Raw genomic sequence first — 17223 nt, forward strand, 5'->3', positions numbered from 1 at the left:
CTCTTTACCTGCTGAGCTCATTTTTCGCCGGGGTTGACTATGCCCTTCATCCTTCTGGATCGATAAAATAAGTACCAGTCAAGCACTGGGGTCGATATTATCGACTAATACATACTCTTCCCCCCAAAATGTACGTCTTTGTTCCTAAATGTGAAACATTACGGTAGTGTTTAAAATTAGGGGAATTTGGTCGCTATTTCGAGCAGGTAGATAAGTTCGCCTTTGTTCATGTTAAAGCAAGTTGTATTCCACCGTTGATTGCTTTAGTATTTGGTCAATGGACGTAGCTGCCTTAATTCGACAATTATTTAATAGAAATACATATAATGTCTCCGTATAGTATTTCCAGTTACGTGTTTAATATTATTTCTATGTAATCTTTCCATATCACTTACCAATTTCACATCAGTTACTCTAAGACATTAGTCTTAATCGAAAATATCTTGAAAATGTTAGATAGAAGATTTTGTACAATTTGTCTAGACGTTTATAAATGTGCTGACCTCTTAGTACAGATAAACCCAGCCTCCGCCGTCGCTGTCAACAGTATATTGTCCAGTTGCATGGTTCAGAGATACCTTTCATTTACTCCATTATTAAATGTTAATGTCATTCTGTTAAGTTCTATAATCTTCTTTCGAGAGACAGGTCTTTTAAACCGTTTTTCTTTAATATTAATAGATTAATAAAAACATGGAAATTTTGCGTGTGTGTACGTGTGTCTATTCTTGCTTGTCTGTCAGAAACTGTATATTTGAAATATAATATGGTTGCTGCAGACTTCGTTTGCCTCCAGGCGCTCCGTTATCTGACAGACCTAACTTTATACACACCATACATACACATAGAATCTTACACATATACACACACACGCACGCACACACTCACACACACACACACGCACGCGCACACACATACACACACACACACACACACACACACTAGCAATTCATCTCGCGTTGCCCGGATGTTATCACCTGCAGCCACATCATATTATTTGTTCCTTTCTTATGGGCAGAATCGGCACCGTTGATATGTAGTGAACTGGATTACGGGCGTAATGGCAGTACTATCTGTTTAAAAGTGAAATGGGGAAGGTTACAATTTGCATGGGTTGGCATGAAAGGGCTTTCTGTTCTTAAGAAGGATCAAAAACTATGTATTGTTTCATCGTATAAAAGGGGGTTGATACGATTTTGCCCAGAAATCATGTTTTTTCAAATTTTTATTTCTCCCGTCCGCACCGCAACTTTTTCGAATTTTTTTTTTTTTTTTTTTTTATCCACGTAGAAAAATACAGCGATTACGAATCTGGGAAATATATAATTTTTTTTAAAGTTTAATTTTTCTTTTTTATTGAGAAATACTCTATACCCCTTCCCCACCTCGCCCACCCATCATTTAGCTGCTTTCAAAAAGCTAAAACATCCCAATGTTTCACTTTCGTCTGATGTTTCACGCTTGTGTAAAATTGTACGAAAATACCAGACCACCACCAGAAAACCCGACATGCTAGAAACAACAGGTAAACGACATTATTTCTGAAGAAACTTTCCCACTTTCCAAAAAGCTAAAAGTAAAACATTGGTAGTTTGTTGCTTTTTGAAAGTGATGAGGTGATGGATGGATGTTTGGGAAGGAGATTTTAGTGTTTCTTTAAAAAAAAAAGCAAGAAGAAAATTCTTAAAGAGTTCTACTCTGTTTTTTCTTTCTCCGTGGATTACCAAGAAAAGTGAAAGAGAGGAGAAAGTGAATGATGTATGTACGTGTATATGAAATGGACGTGTGTGTATATGTGTATGTGTGCGTGTGTGTGTGTGCATGAGAGAGAAAGTGAGTGTGTGTGTTATCATGAATGTATTTTTTTGCATGCGTAAGTAGCACTCATTCGATCTCTTTCTCTCTCTCCCTCCCTCCCTCTCTCTCTCTCTCTCTCTCTCTCTCTCTCTCTCTCTCTCTCTTACACACACACACACACACACACACACACACACACACATTATCTGCTCTGCCAAGTCCCTTAATTCAGGTTCATTTCCAATCCCGATATGCAACACATGAAACGACGGTCAATACTTGTCAGCTCCTATAGCAATTTTCTATCTGTTGCACATTTACGATCTCAAGACGATAATTAATACAATCAATCAAGCGAGAGATTTTCGATCGTAGTTATTTTAAACTGGTTTATGGCTATTTTTGTTCATATTCTTTTGCCAAAAAAGGATGCTTCTAATACGATCTCGATCAGTAGACATCGTTAGAAAAAGGTCTCCGATGCAGTTAAAATTTTCGAACACCGTTTTCCCATCGTAACTGTTTCTTATCCAATAAATAACTCAAGTCAAAGCGAATAACTGTTAGCACGTAAAACTGGTTTCTTCAGCTTTCGCAACATTGATGGAGTCACGTGCGAGTTTCTTGAATTGCGATTAATTTTGTCTCTCTCACTTAAACTGGGTCGAAAACGAAGTTTTCATGTAATTCATCGACAATTCAACCGCTCATGTCAAGTACATGGTGTATATACATATAAACACACACATCTCTCTGTTACTCTCTCTCTCTCTCTCTTTCTCAGTTTATACACACAAATGCACACACACACACACACACACACACACACACACACACACACACACACACACACACACACACACCACACACACATGTATATATCTGAATATGTGTATTCAAGCGTATGTGTGTGTGTGTGTGTGTGTGTAAATTTGTGTTTGTGCATACGTATGTATGCAGATGTATATATTTGAAAATGTATGTTCAGCTCTTAGAAAAAAGTTGCTATAAACCTAATCAAGAAGAATCATTCCTGTTGGCAATTAGATGGAGTAATTAAGTTAGACGAGAAAAACTATTTCGTCTATAATGAGAAATAGAATCTTTCAAAATTATGTTCAACTCTTAGACCTCCCCCGTTGTTTTGTTTTTTGTTTCTAATTTCCACCTCGAATACAACTTATACAACAATATTCATTTTATGTTTACCAAACCATTTGGTTTTTGTTAGTCTTAATTGCTTTCAAATCATGAGTTGTTTCCTTTTAACATATATACACATTTTGAATTCTTCTCTGTATATTAACTCCTAACATAACTTTAGATTATACAGCAGACAAAAACTTATAAAGCGCTTAATTACAACTATCTGAAATCCGGATATAATCATGTGCTTGGGCTTTTTCTTTCTTTCTTTTATCTCCTTTTTTTTTTGTTCTTACTTCTTCAACTAAATACATATTTTAAATTACAACAAAGATTAGCTTAAGAAATGTGTATTGATTAGTAATACGAAATATGAAATGCTGGTGCTTTGGAATTAGAGACACAAAGATGTGTGAAGTAGCTCACGATACACTTTTTTTTTGTGCCGAGAAAAATATTAACTTTAGAAAATGAGGTTACGATACACTGGTGCCAGATTATAGAGAAGGATATATTTGTTTTGTCTTTTTTTATTGTATTCAGAAGTGTTCTTTTTATGCTTTTGTTTATATTTTCTGTTTTCTAATTTCTTAGTTGTTACATTTGCTAATTTTTGGTAAACTTGATGCATCATACAAATGTATTTCCTTATATATTAATTTAAACCATTCGTGCTTATAAAGTCAATTTTAGCTCAATGGCGCAGGTGATTCAGTCGGAAGAATAGACCGAAATGTATTACTGGTATATATGTGATCGACAGCCTTCTGGACAAATTTAGAATTGATTCGGAGAGGGCAGCGCCGCCTTAAGACATGGCTACATGGGTACACTCGATTCTAATCAAATTATGTTGTGGTTTGCTGTCAATAAATAAATACTATAAGCACATTGGTTTGACTTGGGTCTCTATGTTGCTGCTAAGATTGTTCTGAGAGAGATATACGTCAATAGGGTTTTCTCAAGCTGGTACAAAGCTAAAAAAAAGGGAAAGGTGTTAAATGTTTGCTCATCTTCAAAGTCGCGTCAATCAAACAAAATCTTTCGCCATAGCTGCCTAGAAGAAGGAACACGATACTCCTTCCCGACAAATAGAAGGCAGGGTTGACATCATAGTTGCATGAGCTGATAATTGGGTCCATCATGCAGACGACAAAAGCTGCTTGGCAAACAAACATTTCAAGTAATCGTTGCTCAGAAACATAGAGTGACCATGCTTGCAGAATGCTCTTGGCAATCAAAGAGGGCAGTTCCTTTCCTGCAAAGATATCTACAAAACCCGCTGTTTTAGGTGAAAAATGATTTTCTCTTGGTTATTATGATTGCAGACATTTTTGCCCCGCAAAATTATCATTCTTTGAAATTATGTATATTTTCTCCATGTCTTTGTTCCAAGTAAATCCAGGCGCATAGACGCTCACACACACGTGCGTGTACGTGTGTATGTGTCTATGGGTATATGTGTTCATGTATGATTGTGCATATGCCTGAACGCACGTATATCCATATGTGTGTGTGTAAAGAGAGAGAGAGAGAGAGAGAGAGAGAGAGAGAGAGAGAGAGAGATAGAGAGAGAGAGAGAGAGAGAGAGAGAGACGCATACATACACGTATGTATATATGTATGTATACATATACGTTAAAACTTTCCCTCGCGTTTTCTAGTCTTTGCTCATTTATACGTACATACCTACTACATGCATACATACATTCATCTATCCATACATACATATATATATATATATATATGCGTTTATGTATATAAACACATATATATATATTGTATATGTAAATCTATGTTTATATATATATATATATATATATATATATATATATATATATATATATATATATATATATATATATATATATGTGTGTGTGTGTGTGTGTGTGTGTGTATACGTGTGTCTATGTATATGAGCGTTGGCACATACAGTATATGTATACCAATGCGTATTTATATGTATAAAATGTCTATTTAATTATACACGTATGAATATATATATTATGTGACTGTGTCTGCATATATGTGCGCATGCGTGTCAGTATGCAGTGTACACTAAAAGGGTATTAATGCATCTCTTTAAAAAATAATCATCTGTTTAGGTACAAGCTACCCTTAAACGATGCATATTTCATGATGCACCCCTCACTGTCTACCCGGTGGTTGTTAGGGTGAGTTTAACCGATTTATTTACTCTCGATTCTGCTTCAAAGGCGTTCGTAGTGCTTGTAGTAGCAGTAGCTGTCTTTTTATTTTTGTAGTTGTTGTTCTGTTCATGTCGTATATATATATACATACTCGCACGCACGTATATAGGGATTATATGTTCACACGTATTACTCCTTCTTCTGAAAGTCAGCGCCCCCAAGCTACTGGACATACGGTCGGACAATTGTCGTGCTGAGGACGGCTAAAGAGAGTCAAAACACCTAGTCCCTACTGTCCACTTCTTTTCAGCTACTAAACCTGTCCTTTTTCCTTCATGCCATATCAAGCTGGGGAGAAGTTCTTGATTCTTGCGATTATCTCATCTTCTCAACTAGAGTTAACATAATTGTCACTTGGTAATTACGACATGTTCCCTAAAGACAGAGAATAAGCCAACAATTTATGCTGTACTTTGTTTGATAGACTTGTCTCAAACACCTCTTCTCAACTTTTCATCTCTAAGTATCGAACTTTCTCCTCTTATATATATATGAAGGATACCATATTTTTCATGGCACATAAACGCAAGCCATCTTTTTACAGAGATACCTGTTTTACTCAAAACATATTTGGTCTACTTCAAGTCTCTCTTCTCTTCGGTGTCACGTGGTTCACCACTGATGCTTGTTGCCGGGTTTTAATGTTCTTATCGGTCAAAATCTTATCTGTTTTTCCAAACGTTTTTGACACTATTAACAGTTTTGGCGTGGGAGCCTGTGGTTCCACTTCTCTGCCTTTTAGTAGATAAATCTCGTGTGTATATGTGTGTGTGAGTGTGTATGTGTATGTGTGTGTGTGTACAATAGTCATAAAAGGATACATGAACGACAAAGATGACCGACCCAGTCGGGGGAACTTACTGTGCCTGGCCTCGCAGCAGAGGTGTATAGACTGTTCTGCCACCTACAAGACTCGCTGGACTTTTGTGCCAAATGACATCTATTTAACTGCGCGTAAGAGAGAAAGAGAGAGAGAGAGAGGGGGTACTGCGGAAGCGTGTGTACGGAAGTATCTATATCTGTACTTACGATATATAATTTTTTTACTTTAGTCTATTTTTTTATTTTTATTGTTTTACTCATTCACTTCCTGTCAGTGACTTACTATTCAATACATGTAGATAACCGTTTATAACATTGCAACGGAATCTCTCTCTCTCTCTCTCTCTCTCTCTCTCTCTCTCTCTCTCTCTCTCTCTCTCTCTCCCTCTCTCTCTCTCTCTCTCTCTCTCTCTCTCTCTCCATTCCTGCCCAACAGCCTTAACTTACGGACACTAACAACATGCTTTTTAAAACCAGGTAAAAGGGGTGTTATTTAACGCGACACCCTTCATAAAATCAACTTACGAGACACTGGTAAACCGAGGGGTGCACCACAGACAGCTGCACGATATCTCACCCGCCAGGGATTGTTGCAGGTTGGGTCGAAACGATCGTTGTGAGCCATAAAGTGTCTGGTGTATTCAATTTTCCGTCTCTATCATTTGTTATATATTCGACGAACTCTGAGAAATTCCTGAGGAAGATCTAGCAACAATTGTGTAATTACCGTGGATGATGTCAGAGAGCAATGGGCAACGAACGGGCCTCACTTGATAACTTCTAGGTACACACCCAATGCTTAAATAATTACTATACATATATGTATACACATATATGTATGAACAATAGTATGCCAACACTTCAAAGTCACTGACATTCCTGCACTTGAAAAACCAATTCTCCATATGTATTCTACTAAAATGTATCGGGTAGTCCTTCAGTTTAATATAAAAAAATGTTGTGTATATATATATATATATATATATATCCTTGCCATAAAAACGAACATCAACACAGAGGATGAACTAAAAGTCTTGCAACAAGTTCAATAGACTCCGGATTTGTCATAGACATGCTTCAATTCTTCTAAAATTTGAATAAAATAAATAATGATGAGTACACGTACACCTGTACACATTGCCACCTCTCATTGTGGATGGAATATTATTTAACGCTTGACAATACTCATCGCTATAAACTTAATTAAAATTTCTTGGTTCATTCTACTTGAAATTAATTTAAACAAACTTTTGATTTTTCACATCGCTGAGTGTAACATTCATTAACTAGTCTATTTAATATTTGTAAATTAATTTAATAAACATTATTCACTGTTTGACGCTACAGCATTGGCGATAACTTCAGTGTAAAACCTTTCTCCATAACAAATAATATTTTCATTCTGTAATCATGTTGTGTCATTTAGTCTGTGGACGTTTTAGTGGATTTTACAACAGCAATCAATAAGCATGTGTGCGTGCGTGATAGATATGGTATTGGCTACATCCGGTAGCCAATAACACTGGACGAGATTTGCGTGGCAGACTGCAAGGTTTTTACCCGAATATTTTTAACTATGAATATATATTTGCAGAGACAAACAGACAGATTGACGGAGGGACGGACAGACAAATAGACAGGTAGATAGATAGATAGATAGATAGATAGATAGATAGATAGATAGATAGACAGACAGACAGAAATATATGTATATTTATATATACATATATATTAATACATTCATACAAACCTACATATAAACATGCATATACACACCTATGTGCATGTGTATGTATGTATATTACGTTACCAATGTCTAACACTACATGTGCATGTAGACGAATGTATGCACTTAGATCTTGTAGCACCTCGTTTTTTTCTTATTTTATGCAAATGTGTGATTTGTGTTTTTCTTGTATGTTTTTCCCCCTTTTTTCTTTCTAAACATATGTCCTACCTTTCTTGCACATGCACTTGTTTTAGCACTTTCCGTTTTCTTTCGAAAAATACCCATAAAATTTAATTCTTCCGCCAGCTGTTAAATCATGGAATCTTTCAGTTGGTCAGACGAGAACCAGCAGAATCTTTGCAGCCTCTTTACACTTGTGAGATTCGTGAAGTCTTTTGGGAGGAGAAAGTATATTTAAGAAGCTAAATTTGAGAGAAAGTTTTGCCCAACAAACAGAAAGTCTTGTTTGAAGGCTCGTTGGCATAGACTCATCTCGTGTAAAGTCACTGGAACACCAGCTTAGAGCATTATAACCTCGAGAATGACTAAATAGGAGATGTATATATACAAAATTGAAATAAGTTATCATTATCTATAAAAACATAATGATAAAGTGGCCAGCGTGTTTATAAATAGTGAGAGATGCGTGGCTTTGCAGAGTTTACCACTTCTTTCTAGCAAGCAGGTGCATAGTGTACCATGACTTTAATAATAATAACAACAATAATAATAATAATAATAATAATAATAATAATAATAATAATAATAATAATAATAATAATAATAATAATATACGGTTCAGTGGTTAGAGCGTCGAGCTTACGATCGTGTGGTTGTGAGTTCGAATCCCGGACCGGGCTGAATGTTGTGTTCTTGAGCAAGACACTTTATTTCACGTTGTTCCAGTTAACTCAGCTGTAGAAATTAGTTGTGACATCACTGGTGCCAAGTTGTATCGGCCCCTTTGCCTTTTCCTTGGATAACATCAGTGGTGTGGAGAGGAGGAGGCTGGTATGCATGGGCGACTGATGGTCTTCCATAAACAACCTTGCCCAGATTTGTGCCTCGGAGGGTAACTTTCTACGTGCAATCCCATGGTCAGTCATGACTGAAGAGTGTCTCCTCTCCATATATATATATATATATATATATATATATATATATATATATATATATATATATATATGCATATGGAATGCTTATTAAAACAAGAGTCCAGTAGAGTGTTCAACATACTAAGTTTAGACACAATATTGTGTAATATATTATTGAAATTAATTGACAAAATGAACAATTCAAAGTATTTATATTAAGATAAAATGTATACCATACTGGAACGTTATTGCATCTCTAAATCTTGTTTGCATTCATAAAAGAAATAATCGGACCATTCTCCAATGGAAAGGTAAGTAAAGTAAAAGGTTATTTTCTCACATTGCGTTCTCGACAACAAAGCCATAAGCGAAACATCTGAATCGGCTCAATAACTTCTACTTGGCTCTTATTGGTTGGTAATGATAAAAAGTGGAGTTTCGGTGATGTTAATTGTGGTCTAAGGGAGAAAAAAAAGAGGCATGCTTATTATCTTTCGCGTTGGTTTCCAACAGTCAAGGGAAATACTGCGAATATTGTAACACTAAAAGTTCTTCTCTGTTTGAATTTGAAATATCAGTTTTAGAATATATGTTTCCTTGTTTTATTCGATAAACTAACGTTTTAGAAAGATACACACCCCGTAGAAGGATATTATTAGGACTATAAAGACAGAACAATTTTAAGTTTACGTACTGGAAATACTTCTCCTTATACAGAAACCCATCGTCATATTGCGGTTCACTTATTGCTCACTCAGTACATCGCGGATTTTTCTGGCTAATACATGTAAATTTATATCGCGGGTTTCTGCGGCTGATGGGTATTTATATATTTTTTAGATTTTAATTATTTCTGTTGGAGGATTTGGAACGTAACACCCGCGATAGTCGAGGGATTACTGTACCATATATTGTGGCGGCGCATGGTGCAAAGGTTAGGATGTTACACTCCCAATTGTGGATTCGATCTTCACGTTAGGTGGTGTGCTGTGTTCTTGAGCAAAACACTTCATTTCACGTTGTTCCAGTCCAGCCAGCTGTAAATGAGTAAATCTGCGCGGGATTTGCGTCCCGTTCCAGAGGAAATGTTGTGATCTCAGTTACTTATAAAGTATGGAAACTGGATGACAGGCCCTGTAATTGATATGGATCGAGACAGTACTGACATTACAAGATATATTTCAATGCGTCCCTCGCTCTTCGACAGTCCATATGGGTGTTTTGTTTAATTATGGTGCTGCCATAATCCAGCGATTTATGACTCTTGTGCGTTTCACTAATACCTGTGTTAATACGGTTCTTCCATGTATTGGTCTGTGTTAAAATAATAGTTTTCTCGGAGTGACTTTGCAAAACTTTCAAATATCCGATGCTACATTTAATACTTAATAGTTCTTGTATAGATTTTTCGGTGGCACATGCAGGCTAGTTCGTAAATGTTTGTTTTCAAACATCGTATGTAATCCGTAGGGTAACATGTTCTCCGACTGAAATGGTCAGCATCAAATGATTATGCTATTCGTGTATAGATCCTGTTGTGCGACAGATATTTTCTGCGTGTGTACCGTGATTGAAGTAAAAGCAAGGATGTTCAGAAAACGTTTATTTTATTTATTTTATTATTATTATTTATTTTTGCTCAAGACAGTGTGGGGAAAATAATTAAATAAACACATTTTGTTGCTCCATGAAAAACATTTACGCAACACGATACTAAAAATAACCCTCGAATTCCTTAATAAATCACAAATTTGTAATCCACAACGGGAAACTTAAGTGGTGTGCAGACGATTACAAATTTCTTGATAGATTTGTATCACCAGGATTTACGTGTATATTGGAGCAGACAGCAATAACCGCTTCTCCCACATTCTGAGGCTTTATTAAACAGCAGTTCACAAGTATGCACTACTAAGTCATACATTTAAATAAATAGTCTCAACAAATATTTAGAAATATGTTCTAAACAATTTGATCATAGATTTAAAAGACAAAAATGTCGAAGCTTATAGGTTACTGTAAATGGTTTGGTTGCGGTAAAAAGGAAAAAAAAGACGCAGAGAAATATTAAATTCACCATTTTGAAATTTAATTTACTTTTACTGTTCAGTAAGAAAAGAAAACGCAGCAGAGAATACGTATCTGCAAAAGGAATATCAAAAACATCTAAACAATGTTCAAAATCATTTAGAAGCAAAATTATATTTGTTTGAGTATGTGTGCGTGCATGTGTTTGTGTATACGTGTGAATTTGTGTGTATGAGTATGTAATATGTAACCCGGTGTTTGTGTGTGCGTGTTTGTGTGTGTGTGTGTGTGTGTATGTGTGTGTGTGTAACTGTTACTGAATGGAGTCTACAAAGGTTAGCTTGCTGCTAAGAAATAGATATAGACACGTGACATCAAGTATGCGAATAGATGTATGCAAATGTGTGTAGGTGCACGTGTGTATATATCAGTGTCTTCAAAAAATATTAGTCCACAAATGTCTCAGAAAAAAAAATCAGTTTTACAATTTAAATTTTTATCATTATCGTTAATAATAATAACATTATTATTATTGTTTGATACAACAACTTTGCTGAAGAATATAACAAGGGGTTAGCTGTCCACAACTAGTGGAATTAGGTAAAATTCCGCATTTAGAGACATCGAGAACTCTGCGGAAATATTCTGCAGTTCTAAGCAACTCAGTATCCTGTTGATGCTTTAAATTTACATGTACCCCTTTGTAACTTGGTACTTATACATTTGTGAGCTTGGTACTAATACCCAATGCTCTAACAATGGGTATAACATTATTATTACTATTATCATTATTATCATTATCATTTCATTATTTTTTAAGGCACGCTGGGCGAAATGCTTAGCGTCATTTTGTCTGTCTTTACGTTCTGAATTCATATTCCGCCGAGGTCGACTTGGCCATTCATCCTTTCGGAGTCGATAAATTAAGTACCAATTGCGTATTGGGATCGATCTAATCGACTGGCCCCCTCCCCAAAATTATCGTGTTTTATGCCTTGAGTAGAAAAGAATCGTTAGCGCGCCGGACGAATTACTTAGTGACAAGGTTGATTTTGCCTTTCATCCTTTCGGGGTTGGTAAATTAAGTGACAGTGAAACACTGGGGTCGATGTAATCAACTCATCCCCATCCCCGAAAATTTCAGGCGTTGTGCCTTTACAAGAAAGGATTGTTATTATTATCATTATTTTTAAGGCAGCGAGCTGGCATTATCGTTAGCACGTCGGGCAAAATGCTTAGCGACATTTCGTCCGTCTTTACGTTCTGAGTTCAAATTCTGCCGAAGTCGACTTTGCCTTTCATCCTTTTGGGGTCGATAAAATAAGTACCAGTAAGGTACTAGGGGTCGAAGTAATCGACTAGTCCCTTCCTACCAAATTGTAGGCCTTGTACCTATAGTAGAAAGGATTATTATTATTATTCTTTCATTGAAGGCAGCGTGCTGGCAGAATCGTTAGCACGCCGAGCAAATGGCTTAGCAGTATTTCGTCCCTCTTCATGTTTTGAGTTCAAATTCCATAGAGGTCGACATTGTCAAACAAAGAAGTGAAATAGAACCAGTTCCTCTTTTTATTATTGTCACAATGACCCTCCCGGGATATTATAAAATCGGGTTCACATCTTGCATACGAAATACCATAAACGTAAAATATATATGATATCTCTAATATCAATATAACTCCTTTAATTTTATTAATAATAAAATTTCCTTATTTTTCTTATTGCATCAACCTATGATCTTCTCACTGGTATGTTTGTCTCGCTATATTCTGCCTATTCTAAATAATGGATGGGTTTTTCTTTTCCATTTTACACCGGTTTTAAATTAAGACATTAATTTATATCTTTTTCTTTCAAGTTAACTAGCTTTGCAATGATTTTCGTTTTCATTTATACAATTTTAAACTTCGAATTTTGCTTAAACTTTTTTCATGTTAACTTGCTTTGAAGACTAATATCCACGTTAAATTACAGTTTATTTTTATCTTCTTCAACACATGCTTAGGTAGGTGTTTATTAAATAGAACCTAGCTACTGATTATTCATTATTTGAGTCTAAATCCCGTCTAAGACATTTTTAAAAGGCAACCGATTTAATTATCTTGCTGTTAAATTTTTTACGTTTCTTTCAAGATTCTCAGTTTGAATATGTAATTACCTCGCCAGTTAGATAATCGATAAAACTAACTTTGACCGTTAGATTTGAAATCTTTCTCTTGTATTAGATTTCGGATTATTCTATCTCAATTTTTATTAAAAAACCACCATATATATATTGTTTTTTTAAATTTATTTTATATATTTTCAAAAAGCTATGTCATACAATATCGCAATGATGTTTTTTCTTTTCTCTCCTACTTATGTAAGACCGTTGGATTTTAATGCATAATTATAACTACTTTCGAAAAATATAAGGACGTATCGAAACAACCGTGCTTTTTTAAGGTAATCCATAATACATGAATATAGGTGAGTGTGTGTGTGTGTGTGTGTGTGTGTGTGTGTGTGTGTGTGTGTGTGTGTGTGTGTGTGTGCGTGTGTGTGTGTGTGTGTGTGTGTGTGTGTGTGTAACTGTTAGTGAAACGTGAAGTAAAACGGGTAGTTCAAAAAGTGGAGCACTGAAAGGGTTGGCTTTGCAATTTTAGTCACGTCGTTAAATATTCTGAGTTCAAACCTATCGAGTTGAAGACCTGCATTTCTTCCTTAACGACGGCCGTTGAAATATGTCTTATGTTCCCCACGGTGAATGAAGTAATCTCATGCCCCCCTCCCCCGCTTCATCACCACTTGTAATATAACATTGAAGTTAATAATAAGTAGTGACTTCACTTCCGTTCTTCACTTATCAATTAAATATATATTCCCCAATCAAATGCTGAGTGTCAATTAAATTAACTTTCCTATCCTCTCACTCAATTCTGTTGACAGAAATCAATAAATGTTGAAATAAGGAAGCAGAAGATGACAAGGAAATTGGTTTGTCTTGTTAGGATATGGAATCACAATCATGAATCCGGTTACATCTAACTACATTAAATTGAAGCGTCGCAATAAAATCTATAAAACTTTGCAAAATTCGCTTTTCATCATCAATATCCACAAATATAATGTAAGATTATATATACGACGAAGAAATATGAATAAAGCACTCTTATTATTATTATTCAAAATCCTCGAGATTGAAGCATTTATTAGTTTGTTTTGATATCAAACAGATTTGAGCGGAAATTCAATTCCGTAGATGTACGCTTTACTGAATACTTTAATATGTGTCATACTATTTAGATAAGATTCGTTGACTTTACAAATGGATACAATTTCTCACATTCATTTTGTCGGAGATTTAGAGAGAGAAATGAGCTCATACTGATAATTTTGTTAAAGGTGGGTGAGTGAGACGAATATAACCCAAATGCATGGGTTTATTCTCAGCCCATGCACCTTTAGGTTGAAGAACACACATAGACGAAGGTACTAATCCTTGGCAGTAAATTTAATCTGGGGGATAGTGATGTTTCCTGACTGGAAGTAAATTATTGTCCTTCTACTTCATCTCTCACTTCCCTGTATACGGTTGGCTTTCGACCATGTTTTATCATCCTTAATTCTATTTAAGCTCTTCCCTTCACACAATTTTTCTAATAGACCCACGTATTGCCATTCTTCTAACAAACATAACAACAATTATTATCCTGTCGATATAATTCCATCCCTGTAGCTTTCCTTTATGCCAAAGCCGTCTTTGCAATTCGATTCTTACGAGATCGATAAACAGAGTAATGTTACCGATTCGATACAATCAAATAATAGTCTAGAATGGAGTGCTGTAGCATGGCCGCAATACAAAGATTTGATCTGTAAAATGCTAAACAATATATATATATATATATATATATATATATATATATATATATATATATATATATATATGGGAGAATATACGAAAAAACAACAACATCGATATATATTTCATGTCTCTTGATGTGGTGAGGTGTGGTGTGGTGGTGTTGGGATGTGGGGGAGGCGAGAATGGAGAAAGCAAGAGGTGGGGTATGTAGGAGTGGGTGTAAGGGATGAGATGGGGTGGGATGGGATGGATAGGGTAGGTGGGGTTGGGTTTTGTAGGGGTGAGGTTACGAGGAAGGGTAACGATGAAGGGAGAGGGGAAGGGAGAAGGTGGGGAGGAGTGAAGGGAAGAGAGAGGAGAGTAGGAGTGAAGAGAAGTAGGAGTGAAGAGAAGTAGGAGTCAGAGCAAGAGAGGAGAGGTGGGTGGGAGGAAGTAGGTGTGAGAGGAAGAGAGTAGAGGGGAGGATTTATATATATAAAGGTAATCAAAAATATTGCACCGAGTTTGCAGAATCGTTAGCACGCTGGACAAAATGCCGCTTAGCATTTTGTCTGTCTGAGTTGAAATTCCGATGAGGTCGACTTTGCTTTTAATCATTTTGGGGTCGATAAAATAAGTACCAGCGAAGCACTAGGATCGATGTAATCGAACTTGTCCTTTCCTTCAAATTACTGCCTTGTGTGAAAATTTGAAACCAATAAATACTGTATGTAATATTGATGTTTCTTTTTCCCATCACCTCGTTTTTCTTTCTGTATTCCGTTTCTAAAGTGCATCGTCTGCCGCTACGAAACCATGCACTCATACATAGTCTGGTTTTGACAAACGGAGGCTCATCAACTTAATAACCAGAAACGTTTGAACGCCGATCAATTTGAAATCGTGTATCTTGCAAGAACGAACGCATTTAAAATGATTTCATTCAGACATCGCTCACATTCTGGTACTGACACCAGTATTGTTCTTAAAGCCGTTGGCATCTACTGTAAATATACCAGTACTACTTTTCCTTTAGATTTCTTAAAACTCTGCAGGCTCTGATAATATAATCAACCATTTAAGCCAAACTGTTTAGCTATTTCTTATTTGCCATTATCCCCAAAGGTAAAAATTGAAATCTATACAATAGTTAATATCTAAATATTTTACACGCTTAATTAACTCCTTAGATTTATCATTCAAACTTGTAGATTCGCCTCGATTTTATATTATTGATGAAATTATTCAAAAACTGTCGGTATACCATTCTCCTCTTACTACTATCTCATTAAATGCCATCAGGATCATTGTCTTCCCAGCTTAAGCATGATATCTTCCTGATTCCACTCTTTGACATTAAAGAAGTAAAATAGTTCGTTTAATTCACGCGCTTTACTGAGTTCACAATTTCGATTCTGCAGCTCAAATGATTTGATAGCCGTTTCTATCAGCAAAGCATATTTATATGCGAAAGCAAAGCAATACCGTTCCTCATTCATCGCTCTTTCAACACTAAAACTTGAAGAACTACGATTCGCTCTTACATAATGTTTTCCAATAGGTTTATGACATTGTCGTATTTTACAGCTCGGAATATATATATATAAACACACACACAAGCACATATACATACACTGTAAGTATGTATGTATAATGTACTGTTCTGTGATGGTAAGATCAACAAAAAAGTAGTCCATCTGGTGAGAGGTAAATATTAGTTAACAGACGCAATACATGATATTATGTGCTTCTAATAGTTTCTTGTGCTGAGAACTTGACAAGCAATGTATTATAACACGTCTGACATCTCAGCACAATTATCAAGCATAGCCCACATGATACAGCCAACTAAAAATCGAATGAGAGATTATTTTTTTCGTTCAATATGCCATCTTGGCTGTGCCTGATGACTGTGCCGAGATGTCAGACGTGTTATAATACATTGTTTGGCATGTTCTCAGCACATATATATATTTAAATTATGTCATTTCAAACATATTGCCAAAAAAGAAACAACAGTTCTCAAATTGCTGAACAAAAGAAATGTAATTAAAATAAAAGGAAGTATACACCTGGTTAATTGTTAGAAATACAAAGAAGATTTTAGTTTATGTCGCAAAGGTGTATTGAACCTCGAGCTTCAAGTAAAACAAGGAATTCATTTATTTTGTGAGCTGATACAGTGTAAAAGTAGGAGTGAGTGGTCACAACGAAAGTGGTCAACAATTGTATATACATCACTGGAAAAAGAGGAGGTAAATATGGGTCGAGATTTTATATATATAGAAACATTATTATTTCTAAATCTCTCAACGAGAGACATTCAGTAACAGAACTCTAAAGCAAAGATTATTTGCCACCATAATGTGGCGGTTCTGGTAACCGTACGGTAAGTAACATTCGTCCCAACCGGGACCGCCACATTATGTTGGCAAATAATCTTTACTATATATATATATATATATATATATATGTGTGTGTGTGTGTGTGTGTATATGTATATATATATATATATATATATATATATATATATATATATGGAGAGAGAGAGAGAGAGAGAGACAGAGAGAG

General features: G+C 35.6%; 1 protein-coding gene across 2 annotated transcripts in view; it reads left to right on the plus strand.

The window, feature by feature from the left end:
• Positions 1-17223, plus strand: part of LOC106878352 (PDF receptor) — a 320701-nt gene that overhangs the window by 269697 nt on the left and 33781 nt on the right. The window contains exon 13 of one of the 2 annotated variants that reach the window (XM_089356954.1): positions 5049-5117. The exons of the other annotated variant lie outside the window; for it this stretch is intronic. Coding sequence (XP_089213080.1) covers positions 5049-5117 — 69 coding nt within the window. The remainder of the gene's footprint in view (positions 1-5048; positions 5118-17223) is intronic. 2 annotated transcript variants of the gene reach the window in all.

The sequence above is a fragment of the Octopus bimaculoides genome, chromosome 9, assembly GCF_046866305.1.
Source record: "Octopus bimaculoides isolate indiv1 chromosome 9, ASM4686630v1, whole genome shotgun sequence".
Classification (NCBI taxonomy): Eukaryota; Metazoa; Mollusca; class Cephalopoda; order Octopoda; family Octopodidae; genus Octopus; species Octopus bimaculoides.